The sequence below is a fragment of the Myotis lucifugus genome, unplaced genomic scaffold (genome assembly GCF_000147115.1).
Source record: "Myotis lucifugus unplaced genomic scaffold, Myoluc2.0 scaffold_2, whole genome shotgun sequence".
Lineage (NCBI taxonomy): Eukaryota > Metazoa > Chordata > Mammalia > Chiroptera > Vespertilionidae > Myotis > Myotis lucifugus.
Window position 1 is genome coordinate 23,904,717 of NW_005871050.1, and position 16,607 is coordinate 23,921,323.

Consider the following 16,607-nt stretch of genomic DNA (forward strand, 5'->3'; position numbering starts at 1 on the left):
CATAACCCAGGAACCCTGACAATAAGGTGGAGAAGGCCTGGGGTGGGAGGTGGGGGCAGGCTGGGAGAGGTCAATGGAGGAAAAAGGGGACATATGTAATACTTTCAACAATAAAGATTTTTTAAAAAGAATTATCCTTTGGAGGGGTAAAGAGCTATTGAGCCACTTCATTTAAAACACAGATTTATGTCAAAGGAAAAAGATCCATGGCATTTCCAAAAGTCCTATGCAGCAGTAGAGAAAAAAATTAATTTTTAGCCCTTGCCTGAGAACATTAAAGAAATGAAGCATTGCAGAGGGAAATACTGCAGTGAGGATCCTAGGAGGTTTATGAAGAAAAGATTTAGATAGATTGAAAACATGGGTTCCATAAAGATCAGGCCTGGGGCTAAACCCAACAGCTAAGATCTTTAAGGTTTCCCCACATGGTCCTAGCTATGCATCACTACCCCTGCCTTTCCAGCTGCTACTCGGGAGCCTAGACCCAGGAGAGCCCCATAGCTTCTGTGCTTTGCTGGTAGGCAGATCTCTTATAGCTAGATAACTGGCTGATATGATATACTCACTTTAAACTCATAAGGGTAGTTCAATATATCACTACTTCCTAAAAACATAATGCCTTAACCCTAAATAATAAGTGATATGGGCATTTCAATCACTGTAGTAAGGCCAATGGGGAAGATACTGAGAATATCAGCTTTCTGCAGGCTTCAGATCATTCCATCCATGGATTTCCAGCATTCAGTGTATAAGAGCTTGGTCTATGGTCAGCCAAGCTAGGGCTCCAGTCCTGGCTCCACCACTTACCAAGAATGAAAGCTTGGGCTCAGTCCCATCATTTGCAAAATGGGTATAATACTAATATCTACCTTTGGGGTTGCTGTGAGATGATATATGTGAAAATCTTGTACAGTGCCTGGCACACTATATGTTAGTTAATCTGACTATGTTAAGAATAGTTCCTAGTTGCAACTCCTAAAAGATTTGAGTTACCTACCAGACTTCACCCACTACATACACTAAGGAAAGAAGGCTTTGGAAAGAGAGAGTTCTTCTAAGATTCATCCAGCACAACTTTATTTATTCAATCACTCATTCAACAAATATTTATTCAGTGTTTACCTTGTGTCAGGCATTTAGCAAAATATTGGGAAAATAATAAAGACTAACACATGCTCTCAGTTCTTGAGCAACACCCAGTCTTCTGGCTTTTAAGAAGCTCCTATAACTGCTCATCCTGTTGTTTCTTTTAAGCCCCCTAAGGAGGAAATTGGAAAAGAACTCTATTTACACTAACCCACACACAAATTCATCATTTTGACAAATCAGGAAGCATGAGTCCTCCAAATTTGTGCTTCTTTTTCAGAATTGACTTAGATATTCTGCCTCCATTGTATTTCCATATGAATTTTCTGATCACCTTGTCAATTTATGCAATAAAATACCTGGGGTTTTTATATGGATTGCATTGAACTTGTAGAACAGTTTGGGGAGTATTGCCATCTTAACAGTATTAGCTCTTCCAAGATTTAATAAACCCTTACTATGTGCTAAGTATAGTTCTAAGTGCTTCATACATAGTAACAGATCTTAATCCTCACAGCAACTATATATGATAGATGCTATTATCTCCATTCTTCACATGAGGACATTGAAGAACGGAAAGAACCACTGCAATCTAGCTCAGAGTCTGTAGTCTTAACTACTCTACTATATTGCTTTACACACACACACACACACACACACACACACACACACACACACACACACAATTTATAATGGCCTAAGACTATCATTGTGATCTTCTGTAACCCCTGCCTATCTCTTAGGCCTCTTCTCTTGTCATTTTCAACTGCATGCATCCCAGACTGCTTTACTTCCCTGTACAAGTCATGGTCTTTTTCACCTCTATGACTTTATCTCCTTTTCTTTGTCTGTTTACTATTTTTCTTTCTCCTTCCCTACACCTAGCCAACTTCTATGCAGTCTTTAATGCTCTACTCAGGTACTGCCTCCTCCAAGAAGCTTTTTCTGAGCGGTCCAGATTTGCCTCTCCTTTATGCTCTCATTTTGCTTTGTTCATATCCATTTTAGTGCCCTTACTATACTGTTTTATAACTGTCTTTCTATACATCTGTTTCTGTCACTAGACTGTGTGCTCACAGTGCTTTTTCTTCATTTCATCCAAATATATTGTTTTACCCTTCTACTTTTCTTTAATTTTTTCTGGTACTTTTTTCATCCCAGCCTTAGGCATAGGCTGCAATGCCAAGAAGATTAGAAAAGACCAGATGATTTTGTCTTTTTGTATGTGAATGTGTAATAAGGAGATGTAAAGACATAATGGGGATCTTTGGAGAAATTGATATCCCATCATTAAAAGATTTTACAGCTTATTTTTGGAAGTTTTGTAATAGTAAACTGCTTTAGGGTAGGCTAAATATGTGATGGCTCAAACACAGTCATGTACCATTCCAAGATAGGTATTATTGGTGAGCAAGGTAGTACTCCTCTACATGGTCATTGGGGGGGGGCACAGGCTGGCAGAATTCCCTAAATCATCCTGAGTTACCACATCCCAGTCAGCCATAAAAGGGAAAGAACATGGAGGAACACACATGGTAGACCTTCACAGGCAGGTCTGGAAGTGCCACTCATCATTTCTCTAAACATTCCATTATCAAGAACTTAGTCATGTGGCCAAACCTCATTGCAAGGGAGACTGGGTGGTGTAGTCCAGCAGTGTGTTCAAGAAAGAGAATGATTTTGGTGGAGAAGCAAATGACCTTCATAAATATATTAACAGTAAAGTTGGGTAAGTAAGATATATATAGTGCAGCTCTGTTTAACCTTTCCCATGGATAGCTGTAGTAGTCAAGTATTTAAAATCATGACTGACGGTTGAGTTCCTTATTGAGTTCCTTACCAGAAAAAGAGCAGTTGGAGGGTGACTTGCAATGCTGATGATTCCTTAACTATTAATCACTGACACTTTGTAGATTGATTTTAAGTAAAATTTTAGCTGAGTTGTATACATGTTATAATATTGGCTCCAAAATATATCTTCCTCATTTGCATGTCTAGATTAGGGAGGGTGTTAAGTAAATGGCAAAGTAGCAACCCGATTCATTGCTAGCCAACCACCAGATTCTCAGAACCAAAGGAGGAAAAAGACAAAATAAAAAAGGGAATTTATTTACATTCCAAACCATAGCCACAGGCATGAGCTGATTCCCTGCCAGTTTATGTTTGCCCAAAGTGCACAATTGTTGATGACTTTACATAGGCTAGGGAAATGAGTAAAATGTAAATCAATTTGAAATGAAAAATACCCATAATTCTATGCTAAGGGACATGTAAACTCTCAGGAGATCTTTGTAAAACAGCTGCCCAGGCTCTACCACCCAGAGAGGCTCATTTAGTCAGCCTGTGGTACCACCTGGGAATGTGGATTTTTAAAATTCTAATGCAGAGCCAGGTTTTAGGAACCATTTCTCTAACATGATGAGAGGTGGAATAAAGAGGCAAGTCAAAGCACAAACCAAACAGAGTGATTTTGTTTAATACATGAAACAAATACTCCAAAGAAAGATCTAGTCTCATTACTTGACATGTAAAGCTATCTCTGGGGTTAGATCCATTCATGGGAACCTGTAAATCAGGCCTCTTTGGGGGATTGGTCATGCAACTGGCTGTAAACTAGGAAAGGTAAGAATGTAGACTTCCTCCTTGTCATCTCTGATGCCTAAATTGTTCTCTTCTTTTTCCCAGTTTGTTGCTCAGCCCAATTGCCAACAGTTGCTTGCCACTCTGTGGTATGATGGCTTCCCTGGATGGCGGCGGAAACACTGGGTAGTCAAGCTTCTGACCTGCATGACCATTGGGTTCCTGTTTCCCATGCTGTCTATAGCTTATCTGATCTCACCCAGGAGCAACCTTGGTCTATTCATCAAGAAACCCTTTATCAAGTTTATCTGCCACACAGCATCATATCTGACCTTCCTCTTCATGCTTCTCCTGGCTTCTCAGCACATCGTCAGAACAGACCTTCATGTACAGGGGCCTCCCCCAACTGTCGTGGAATGGATGATATTGCCTTGGGTTCTTGGTGAGTCAAAGGAGATAAAGCCAGACTGGCTGCTGGTCCTGTCTAAAAAACTACTGGAATAGGCAGTTGGACTAGCTCTGAACCTTCCATCTGTGCAGTGGCGTAGTCCTTTGTTGGGAGCCTCAGAAATGTAGTTCCTTCTTCCCCATCCCTGCTCACTCAGTATTACCTGTTTTACAGTGAGATTGGCAGTGTACTCAGGGCTTGTTTCTGTTAACCTAATACCATCAAGAACAAGGAAGGTGTCTGTCAGTTTGTTTAGAAGGAAAGCCAAGTATCAGTTCAGAACCGGCCTCAGGTAAGTTAGGGAGGGCATGCCCTCTTTCCCATAACTAGGAGAGGTGGCACTTGGATCTAGTTATTTCTCATGGCTATTCCACACAATCCCAGTACATATTCAGAGTAGACATCCTATTTGGATACTGATTTCACAATCAGGGGGGAAACCTGGGAAATTCACACAACTCATGGTAGAAGCAGTCTTACCAGCATCCTCCAGGCATAATTAGATTGCACTGGACCCTTTAATACACTGCCATCCTCTAAGTCTTTGCTACTCAAACTGTGGTCCTGGGCGTTTGTTAGACATACAGAATATCAAGTCCCACCCTGGATCTTTAGAATCAGATCTGCATTTTAACATCATCCCCAGGTGACTTGCATGCACTTTAAAGGCTGAGAACCACTGCCTTAGACTACAGCCATATACTTTACTGTGTTGCACACTCCAAAGCATCAGTACTATCAGGCAGAATTCCATGAAGCCATCACACAATGAGAAGAGAAAGGAGAAAAGAGGATTCTAAATTATTTGGGGCCCCACTGCCTGGCTTTAACACCAGCATCAAGTATTTTTGGTCCATGGTCAGCTTGCTTACCTCAAAACTCATTAAGAAATTTTCCCACTAGCACACATTGGAAACTAAGGATTATGGGAAAATATTGACCTGATTAATTTTTTGGTGAAACTACTCCCACTCTAAAATGGAAAGAGGGTAGAATCTGGAACCCAAAATTATCACAGCATCCCAGTAACTATAATAAAAATGCTAAAAGTGAGTAGTAGCCAGAAAAGTATAACATATGTGCATATCCAGGTAAAGCCTATCGGGTTTAGTAAGTTCAGTACTGAGAGATGAGAAAGAAAAGAAAAAGAAGTAAATGATTACTATCTCTAGGGACTTCACTCCACTGACCCCAATTGATTCACTTATTTCATGTTTTGTTATATGAGGGAATCCTACTATGATGACCAGGATGACTATTCTGCCCTGTAAAGAAATGAACCTTTTGCTTCCATTCTTCAGGTTTCATTTGGGGGGAGATTAAGGAAATGTGGGATGGTGGATTTACTGAATACATCCACGACTGGTGGAACCTGATGGATTTTGCAATGAACTCACTCTACCTGGCAACTATTTCCTTGAAGATTGTGGCCTATGTCAAGGTAATTTGGAATGTCTGCCTTTTTTCTTAAGCAATAATTTTGGTTACATTAAGCTTTAGCACTGGGGACATAAAGAGTTTAAGGGGAAAGTGCCGATGACGATCCCATCCATGTGGGAAAGTACTATATAAACATTATTTTAGTAGTTTGTAAGCAGTGTTGCCTAAGCAAAGAAAGTGGAGAATGGAGCAATTTGCAAATAAATTCATAGCTTCTTAAACTCTGAAAGTAAAATAGCTTTCAGCCACCCATCCATTCAATAAGTGCTTAAGTGTTGTCTAAAATATCCTTTCCAAGAAGATGGCCCACCAATACTTGTATAGGACAGAGATAAGAAAATTCACTGAATTCACTATCTCCAAAAGCTTCTCTCAACCCTTGTCACCTCATTAAAAAGTACTAACTTTATATTTTTCTAATATTTTCTTCCTGTGACATATTCATTAGTAATCCTTTTTCCCTGTGGCATCAAACAGGACAAGGCTGTTCCTTCTCCATAATAGTGCTCCCACTATGAAGTGATCGCTCCCTAACCCGCTAAGTTCTCTCTTCTCAAAGCTAAATATTAACACTTCATCAACTATTCTTCATGTGACAGATAGCAGAACACTAGAAACTTCACTGCATGAGACATAGACCTTTAATTGTCTCTGCCTCCCTGATCACTTCCACCACCAGGATGATCATTCAAGCTGTTATAAATCCAGCTTTTTTGGTATCATCTAATCTATGTCCCCCTATCAATTCAGATGACATGTATACACACACAAACCACCTTGATACTGTTCCTCCACACTATACAACCTGAATTATCCTGAAAAAAAGTTTCATATACAGCCCTTCACATTAGATAGTCACAGGCTTTGAGTTCAAATGTGATGCTCATTAAATAATAGAATGGCCATCCTCCTCTACCCTGAATTGAACTTCTCCAGTATGAGGAAAGGCTGACGATTAAGGCTCCAATATTATCTAGTTATTCATGCTTTTTGGTACTAAATTCCACATTAAGTTTTAGAATGGGAATATGGCTGTCCCCCAAATCTCCAACAACTTGCTTTATTTTTATACCCATAATATGCATATTGCATAAATTTTAAGATTTTGGAGTTAGTTATATAGCGCATGAATGTGGAATGCAGTCATGAAACATTTTTTAAGAAGCCTAAGAGTATGCCTTATACTTGTGGTGATCACTTAACACATATTTACAACTTCCTTATACAAGAAAAAGCTGGTGAGGAAATGTTTGAATCTCTGGTTAATGTGCCTGGATGAAATCCATGTCATTCTGGCACTCTGCTGACTAAGTAACACTGTTTGCCTAAAAAAATACATTTCTTCCTTTGGAAGTGATATTTATACACTGGAGAGATAATTATCAATCTAGAAATTGGTGGGTTTTGCTTAAAAGTTTAGAATAAGTGATCAGTAAAATGATTAACTATTGGGGATATGAAAATGTACCTATAATGCCCAATATTAGCTAATCACATAACCTGTCCAGCTTCACTGGTAAGGTTTCCAAAGAGCTAAACACTTCCCCACCTTAGAGTGAAAGGATAAATCAGCTCTGCTAAGCTGAGTGAATGCCCCTTAACTGAAAAACACTTAACTCAAAGGAAACATTTGCCAAGAAGCTGGAGTCATCCTATAAAAAGAGAAAATTTACGAAGCAAGACATGCCACATGCAGACTTTAGATTTGCAATAAGAAATTATAAATGGGCAATCTGGCCCACTCATCCACAGAGCACACCAGCCTGAGATGACCTTATTCTGAGCACCACGTAGGCTGTGTCAACCCCTAGGAGGTAAAACCTCAAGAGCTGGTTCCCAGGCTTCTTGAAACATTTCAGATCACTATTGTACTGAGAAAGTACAGAAGCACCATGGGATAAGCTGGGCTTAAAGAAGATCCTTTCTTAGAGTGAAAACTAGTAACCCCACATGGTTTACAACAGGAACCAAAAGGCACAGACTAAAGTACTCAAAAGAAACAAATACACATAAGGTTGGTGGTCCTCAGTGCCCCCCAAATATCCCCACAAATGAATAACAATTGTCCTTTAGTCTTCTAGAATAGCACCACCTAGATTTATTCCCCCACCACCTTACTTTCATATGTACAGACTAAATCTGAACTTTGATAGCCATTGAATTGTAGTTCTTTCTTTAAGGGCCAGTTCTTGGCTGCAGACACACACACCCATCCTTGTTATGACTGAGTCCCCTTTGAAAGGCATGGAAGCCAATTTTTAAGGTGCATTCCATCTCAAAAAATATAAGAAAAATCCCTTGCCTCCCAATATCACTAACTCAAGAGTCAGAAAATTTAATCCTTGCTCCGATACTCACAAACTGGATTACCATAGGTCATCCTTCTACCTCTCTGAGCCTTAGATTTGGACTCTAAAAAATAAGATTGGAACCACATCTTGAAATTAAAACATACAGAATTGCAATATATTAGAGTTTAAAGTATTGAATTTGGATTGAGGAATGGGTATTCCAGGCTTCCTCATTGGCTCCCACAGTGGCCACCAGCTGTTTCCAATGAACCCTCAGGTTTCAAGGAACACAGTTGAAAAATCATTTGTGTTAGATCCGGAGTTAGAAAACTATGGTCTTCAGGGCAAATTTAGTCTCCAGCCACATCCTTTTGTTTACATACTATCTCTTAGTTCTACAAGAAATTAGTTGAGTAATGGTTACAGGAACCATATAGTACACAAAGTCAAAGTAAAAGTAGGTTTACAGTTGTTCAAGGGGGAAATAACACAAAGTGGGGCAAAAGTAGGTTTACAGTTGTTCAAGGGGGAAATAACACAATATTTAATAAATAATACAAAAATAAACTCCATGTTTCATGCAATTACAATTGCAAACCTACTTTTGCCCCACCGTGCTTAACACAACATTTTTGTTGACCTCCATATTAAATGAGTTCCAAATTTATTCCCTGCTCTCATATTTTATAATATCTTTCTCTAAAAGTATATGCAGAGCAAGATTTGCCTCAATAATCATCTTTCACACTTATGAATATTCTGCAAATTCCCATGGGCAGCAGACTTCCCTGTGGTTACAGTTGTGGCTGTGGAGAGAAAAAACTCTAAATTATGAGCTATATATTTTCCAGTAAATAATTTCTAGTTTTAAAACATAGGTCTGTTTTCTTATCAGCAAAGAGTCTCCATCTTTTACAAATACCTCAAAACCTTTAAAGGCCTATCTACCATATGTGCTGTAATATCAACTATCATATAAGTAACATTTAATAGAAATAATGCTAGACTGTTTAGAGACCTGAGTTTTAGTCCTGGACCTGCCATCAATTTGCTGTGTTGTGTGATCTTAAGCAAGTCACTCTGCCTCTCTGTATTTCAGTTCCTCCACTTGAAAAACAGGCATAACAATACCCACCCTCCACAGAGATGCAGCAGATTTTTTTTGGAAGGAAAAATATAGAGATACAAGATTTGGCCAAGAGTGTACAAAACTGGTTGGCCAACTAAAGTCTATCTGAAACAGAAGCAGAATGTGGCAAGGTTTCTCCAAACTCCTCTGACAGTAAAGAATATTGGATACACACAAATGATTTTAATAACACCAGTTTCCTCAGTTGTTGGAACTGAAGCACATTTTAGAAATGTGCTAACAATATAATGTGGCCCACAATACAACATTTTCTCAGGAAAGTTGTTTACATTTAGTCTTGAGAAACTGTGATATTTAGATGAGAGCTCAAGGCAATATGCTTCATAATGAATTCCAAGCCAAATCTACTTCTGTCTTCAGAAGGTAATAAGCAATTCCTTGTATTTCCATAACATCTCCCCTTATGGAGTACACAGACTTTCACATATGGGTACATAATCACAAACGTGTGTAGTGGGTAGGAGTAGATATTATCCTTATTCTATGATGAAATTGAGAGATAAAGGCAATTTGGGGTTTTTGTTGTTTTGTTTTTAGAAAGCAAACTTGCTCTTCAATGGTGGATGGGATGGAGGGCTGCTCTCATAAGAATGGGGTTAGGGTGTCAGAAGCGCATCCCCTTGCAGGCTAAGTCAGATTAGCCTCCTGGATCTGACTCTACAACGCACATGTGGTGTCCTGGAAGGCGAGGAGGGTGAGAGCAATGGTGGAGAGGCCGTGAGGCTACCATGATGAAATTAGAGCAGTGGCTCTGCCTGGGCAGCCCTGACCATGGGAGCCCTGGACCTGGAGCTGCCTTCATCATGCTGGGAGTTACTCTGGCTACTGCCCACCTGCTTGCTGGTGTCTGCCAGCTGCTATGCCCTGGGCACTGTGGGCTGTTGCATGACCGCTTTTCACAAGAGATAAACGTAGTTTGAAGTGACAAAATCCAATTGAACTTTAGGTCTCACAACAAAGCCATATTTCTACAAAGCTGGACACCCAATGTTCTAGGAGCTAGTAGTTCAGGACAGGAATGAAAAATGGATAATAACCCTAGAAATACTAGCTCTTTCCCTACTTCAATCCCCTGGTTCTTCATTTGTACTAGACAGACATTCAAACTTGTAGGGCTGTCAAAGGAACAATAAAATACATCCATACACCACTGTGTGGGCAGTGCTAAATTCACTACATGGAAGATTGACATGCCATTTGTAATAGTATGGAATACATTACAGATTGCAAAAAATTAGCAGAAGAATAATGGCCCTCCAAGAATGCTCCATCAGCCCCAAACTGCAAACAGCAAGGAAGTGAGGGTAAATACTGCACACCATTGAGGCTGAACCTATCCCTTGTCCTTCAATAACAACTTGTCTGTGGTGCTCAGAACAAAATAGATGAGGGATGGTTAAGGAGGTGAATCTAATTTGAAATCTCATTAGGAAGCAGAATAATTTGTTCCCCCACCTTGGGCATACCAGTGGCTCGATTCCAATGACACTCCCCAACAATCTGGCAAACCCATAGTTAGAAAATGTTGACAAGCCACAGGTGGTTGCTCCATATGATTGCTCTGAAATTCATTTTTCTATGTCTATATCCTGGGTATATATTTGGGTGGGAGTGGGAAGAATAGAGTTATTAACATCATGTATTGATTGACGGGGGGAGGGGCAAAAGTGTTGTATAAGTGAATGTTTGATGCTTACTTTGATGGCTTTATTTGGGTGCAGAAGACAGGCAAGAGGGGAAAGTTTTATAAATGCTCACTGTGCTTCTCATCTTGTGCACTTGTTTCTTTCAGTATAATGGTTCTCGTCCAAGGGAAGAATGGGAAATGTGGCACCCGACTCTGATTGCAGAAGCGCTCTTTGCAATATCCAACATTTTAAGTTCGTTGCGTCTCATATCCCTGTTCACAGCCAACTCCCATTTAGGGCCTCTGCAGATTTCTTTGGGGCGAATGCTGCTTGATATCCTCAAATTCCTCTTTATCTACTGCCTGGTCCTTCTGGCTTTTGCCAATGGATTGAACCAGCTTTACTTTTATTATGAGACCAGAGCGATTGATGAGCCGAACAACTGCAAGGGGATCCGATGTGAGAGACAGAACAATGCTTTCTCCACGTAAGACTTCCCCTCTCCTCCATGCCTTTTTCTGCCTTCTCCTTCTTTACTCTATTTTCAGTCCAAGGCTGCATCACTGTCTCTTGACAGTGCAAACAAAGCTTACTCATGGATTAACCTGAAGGGTCTGAAGTGGAGGAAGGTTCTTCACTTACTACAAGGGACTAGGAGAGGAGGTAGACTTAGGTGATGGAGGATGGGGAAGAGATAAACACACAGCTGGGCTCCCAGGAACACATCTAGAGTTAAACTATTTTGGTAGCATCCCACATTTTTTAAAAGAATCAATAAGGAGGGAGTAAATAATTTATCACTCAAAAAAGTATCACTCACCAAGGAAATGAAACAGCAAGACTATTCCTCTGAATAAGTGACTATGAAAGCTAACTTAACTAACTATTCTGAACCAAGAACAAAGAAAAGGAAGGATGCAAAAATATTTTAATGCACCCTGTGTTATTGTGATTTATAATAAGAAATATGTACTTGGTCTTCATCCCCTTCTCCCTCCCTCCCCCCCCCCTCTCGTTCTGGCACAGAGCTCCTAAAAGACTCTTGGAATTTCCTAAATGATAAGAGTGATAATGTGTCTTATGTGAATGAGGTTACTTTATGGGAGCTGGCAGCCAGTGGAGTTATCCATTTGATTAGAGCGTTCAAATTTTCGGTCCCACCCTTCTGACCTCCAGGGAGAGGAGAGCAGCTGGAAATTGGAGTTCAATCACTAATGGCCAATGAATTTAACCTATGATACCTATGTGATGAAGCCTCCATAAAAAAAACTAAAGGATAGGTTTCTGAGAACTTCTGGGTTGGTAGAGATTTGGGGAGATTGGCATGTGCTTGGAGAGGTCATAAAAGTCCCACGCCCTTTCCCCATATCTTTCCCTATGCATCTCTTCCATCTAGCTGTTTCTGAGTTATGTCTTTTTATACAAACCAGTAATGTAGTATGTAAAATGTTTCTCTGAGTTCTGTGAGATGCTCTAGCAATTTAATTGAACACAGGAGAAGGTTGTGGGAACTTCTAGTCCAGCAATTTTCAACTGGTGTGCCACGAGAATTTTTAAAACATGTAATACCTGACTATTTAGTTAGGGGCACTCACCTCTTTTCCCTTTGATTGTCAAAAAAAAAAAGACAATGGTCAACACAACAAAAGCGGTCCCACATGAATGAATCAAAATTATACCTATTTTTTGTCAGATCAGCAAAAAATGTAATATATTTTCGTGTGCCACAGAATTTTGATAATTAGTTTGTTTATGTGTGTCATGACATGAAAATTGCTGTAGTCTCTAGATTGTCAGTGAGAAGCAAACCTGGGATCAGAAGTGGGGAGAGGAGCAGTCTTGTGGGACTGGGCCCTTAATCCAGCAGTGTCAGAATGAAGTGGAATTGTAGGACCACCCAGATGGTATTGGAGAATTGGTGGTATGTGTGTGCATGTGGGGGGAAACCTACCTATACCCACACGTTGGATTTGAGTTCAGAACCCCTTAGTTGGTGTCAGAGAAATAGGATTTGCTAGAATAGCTGCGGCTCACAGAAACATGTAGTGGTTTCGGAAGAGAAAAAAAGAGAAAGGCAGGAGATGATGAACCTTTGATCCTTGGATGGTACCTAGTCACCATGATATGAAACTGCAGTTGTGCTATGATATGTTACTAAAGGTAAAAGTTAGCAATGGAATTTACAAATGTAGTAAACCTCACTCCGAGTGGACTCATTAGATATATAAGGAAATGCAAAATAATAAGAAGCATGCTAAACATACAAACCCTTGGTTATTGTTATCTGTAATAGCTAAAATGGAAATATAAGAAAATGTTGGGTTGGACCTTAATACTAAACCAAGCTGAGACTTAGATCACTCTGATCTTGGGTCATCGGCCTCAAAGCTGCCCCCAAGGGGGAAATTATGTGGGAACAATAGAAAATACCTTTAAGACCTCTGATCAGCAAGAAGGTTTCAATGCAGTGGGGCAGGTGACACCAAAAAACTACTGAAATAGGGAGTATAGAGTGAAGGAGTTGTTTCATTTTGTAGTTCAATATCATCAGCTTCTCAAGGAATCTATACTGAGATGTATTTTGAGAGTAACTACTTTGGACACTGTGTAGTTGGTTTTGAAGGCTGCAGAGTGAAAGAGCAAGTGTAGGTAGACGTAGAACCCACCGCTCACTGTGGAACAATCAGAGATGGCTATATACAATCCATACACCCAGGAGGTTATTTCTGAAGGAACTGCCAGCCTGGTGGACTGGATAAAAGCCATTAAGGTTTATTTACCCTGATAAGGGGGACTTTCCATCTCCCCCTATAAATGTGGAGCCAAGTGCATCCCCCCAGATGAAGCAGCTGGTATGCTTCATATGCCAGCCATGTGGGACTGGCTTTATGATGACTGGGATATTCGGTGCTGAATATGCCCATTACCCAGGTTATGGTAAATGCTACTAGTATAGTTAAGGGGACCACTTTCATTTGGGTGCCCCATGTAACCTTTCTACTGCAAAACCCAGGGACCTTTGGGGAAGCCTTATCAAATTTCCTATCTTAGCTTCCCCTCCTGGGTCTTACACATGCTAGTAAAAAACATTAGGCTAAGTAACAGGAGAATAGGAAGAGACCAAAAAGGTGGAAATTTTTCAGTAGTTATTAAGAAATAAGATGGCCCCAGCTGGTGGTGTGGTTCAGTTGGAGCATTGTCCTATACACCAAAGGTGTACAGGTTCCATTCCTGGTCAGGGTGAGTGCTAGAGGCAACCAATCTCTCTCTCTCTCCCTCCCTCTCTCCAACTAAAAAAAAAAGAAATAAGATAAATAAAGCAAATATTGATAGGAGCAGAAACAAAGTGGAAACAAAGTGGAGAGTCACAATACTCATCCCAGCAGGATGTAAATCTTAAGATGGTTATTTTAAAATGAGATAAATAAAATGGACCTTGATAAGATTAAAACCAAAAATTTAGTACATTACTATCAAAGATTGGGTGAGACTAAGGGACCTGTGCTGGTTCCCCAACATTAAAGGGCCCAAAACAAGTCCACTCTACCCCAGTTTGGAGAAATTGAAAAAGCAAGAAGGCAAAAATCACAATGAGAAACATGATCATCAATCTCTTCTGGCAGTGGTTTGGGAGATTAATCAAGTTAGATTGACACAAGGGCAAGGGTCTCTTGGATCAACCCCTGGCTGGGGACCGAAAACCACAAGAGTAGGTAACATGGTCAGAGGGTGGAAAAGAGAAGTTTCCAGGGCTCATTTAACACAGGAGTCCCACAAACTGTGGTACCAAAACCCATTGGTGAAGCCCTGACTCAGGCTTCACCAATTGAGGGAATATAAAAATGTAAGGGTTGATAGAATTATGAAAGTTGGAATGTTTGAGCAGGCTTTATGTAAAGAAGGTGTGTCTCCTCTTCCTGAATGTTTTATGGAAATAGATATATATCTGACAGTGGAACACTTCCCCTACCCAGTATTATAAAATCAAAACCTGTTGATGAAGACCTAATAGAGGCTGCAGTTAGAAACACAAGGGTTGATGGGATTAGTGTCAACATTTGTAGAATTGGCATGTTTGAATGGGCTTTATGTGAAGTGGTTGCATCTCTTTTACATGATTGTATTATTGGGATGGGCATTATATCTGACTGAGGAATGTTTTCCCTACCTAGGATTATAAAACAGAAGTCATGTTAATTGGACATACTAAATGGGAATCAATAAGGTTGCTTGAGCACACATGGTGTAGAATAGAAGCTGGAATGATGGTAGGGACAAATGCTCTGTGTCATAATCTTATGTGGAGTGTAGAATGGGGTTATGGCAAAAGCTTGTGAGCATCTCCCAGTGACAACTGCACCACCTTTCACAGAAGTAAGCTAGCGAGAGAGGACAGGCTGAAAGAGATTAAAATCAGCTTACCTTCTAGGATTAATTTAAGGTTTCAGGTGGGCGAAAGGGTACCAAGCACTGATTGGAAATGTTTCCCATTCCTACTGGGGACACAGGAGACAGCTCAAGACTCTTTGTCCATGAGTCTACTACCTCCAGACACATGGAACTCCTGTAACTTTTCTTTGCAAATTCAATACCTGCTTCTTTAGGACCTTCAAGCCTTAAGTGTGGCTTTTCTTTTCTGGCAAATCACTATCAGAGAAATAGACAATAGAAAGCAAATAAGCACACTTCAGGAAATGTGTTAGGTTCCAGGAGTGGTGATGGGATTACCCTGGTCTCAGTAGCCCATCTCCGCCCCAAGTTTTGGGAAGTGCCACTCATCAATATCACAACAATGACCCCAAGTTTGTGAGATATTCTTAGTCATTAAATTAAGATATAATTTTTCCCTTTAACTCTATAAACTGAGGCACTTTAGTGGACTCAGATATTCTAGAAAGCTGTTCATTAACAAAGGTCAAGAAAAAAGTGTTTCTGCTTAACCCCAAGCTGCACAAACTGAGAAGAGAAAAAACAATGCTACCTAGCTTATTCCTATTATTTGCCTCTAGCAGCATTTCCTAAAATGGGTTACAAATAACCACAGATCAGGGAAATGTTAATAGACATGTAAACAGGATCTAAGATCAAATGTGTTTTGAAAATGCTAAGACAAATTTTAAAAGATGTCTTCATTGCAAGACCTCTCAGACTTTCCATTGTGAATGTACAATGTAGTGAGAGGTTTCCCCTAATGTATTGGCCAGGATGATGTTCCAGTGAACAGAGTTTGAAAAATGCTGGCTTATTCTATTGCCCATTTTGCAGTGCCCACCCCCTCCACTAGGCCATAATTATTGCCTCTCGGGGTAAAATTTTGGATAGAGAAACCAGACTCATGTGAAAGGAAAGAGAGGCCAAAATGAGTTGACAAAGAAATAGTGCTATTTTTATTAAGCCAACCTTGGGTGTTTAATGGCAACTGGTCACCTTGCTAGTGCCTCCAGACAAGGAACTGCTTCCTTTCCTGCATAACTCTAGAGACAGATTTCACATCAACCTGTTTTCAATATAAAGAGCAATTTTGTAGTGGCTTAAGCACTAGGAGACTATATTTGTTTCCATCAAAGCATTCAACAGAATTGAACACCTGAATGCAAGGTGTTTTCCAGGATGCCAGGTCCCTGCCAATTACCCTTTCATATAAACTATGCTTAGGAAGTTTATGAAACACCTTCTTGCAAGTCTGTAGTGATTATTAACACCCCTGTTGCCAACTGACATTTTGCTCCCATCACTTTCCCAGCAGGGATAATTGACAAGAATGGGCACTGTCACACAAAAAATTATATCTTGGGGGGTCAGTTATGAAGAAGCGTCATCCTGCTGGGGTCAAATCAACAGTAATATTAGCTCAACTTTTCTCTAGGTGTTGATTTTTTTTCCTTCCATACAGGTCTGACTCTGATTTATGTTTTCTTTTAAATTACTCAACTCGGGCATTTTCTGTATAAACCTACTAAAATACATGCTACTCAGGGCATCAG

The 16,607-nt window shown here is 40.1% G+C and overlaps 1 protein-coding gene across 1 annotated transcript in view; it reads left to right on the forward strand.

Annotated features, from left to right (window-relative positions):
• TRPC5 (transient receptor potential cation channel subfamily C member 5) overlaps positions 1–16,607 on the forward strand; it is a 150,339-nt gene that overhangs the window by 80,722 nt on the left and 53,010 nt on the right. Inside the window, exons 3-5 of the mRNA XM_023758584.1 lie at positions 3,772–4,108; positions 5,416–5,555; positions 10,788–11,110. Of these exons, the coding sequence (XP_023614352.1) occupies positions 3,772–4,108; positions 5,416–5,555; positions 10,788–11,110 (800 nt within the window). The remainder of the gene's footprint in view (positions 1–3,771; positions 4,109–5,415; positions 5,556–10,787; positions 11,111–16,607) is intronic.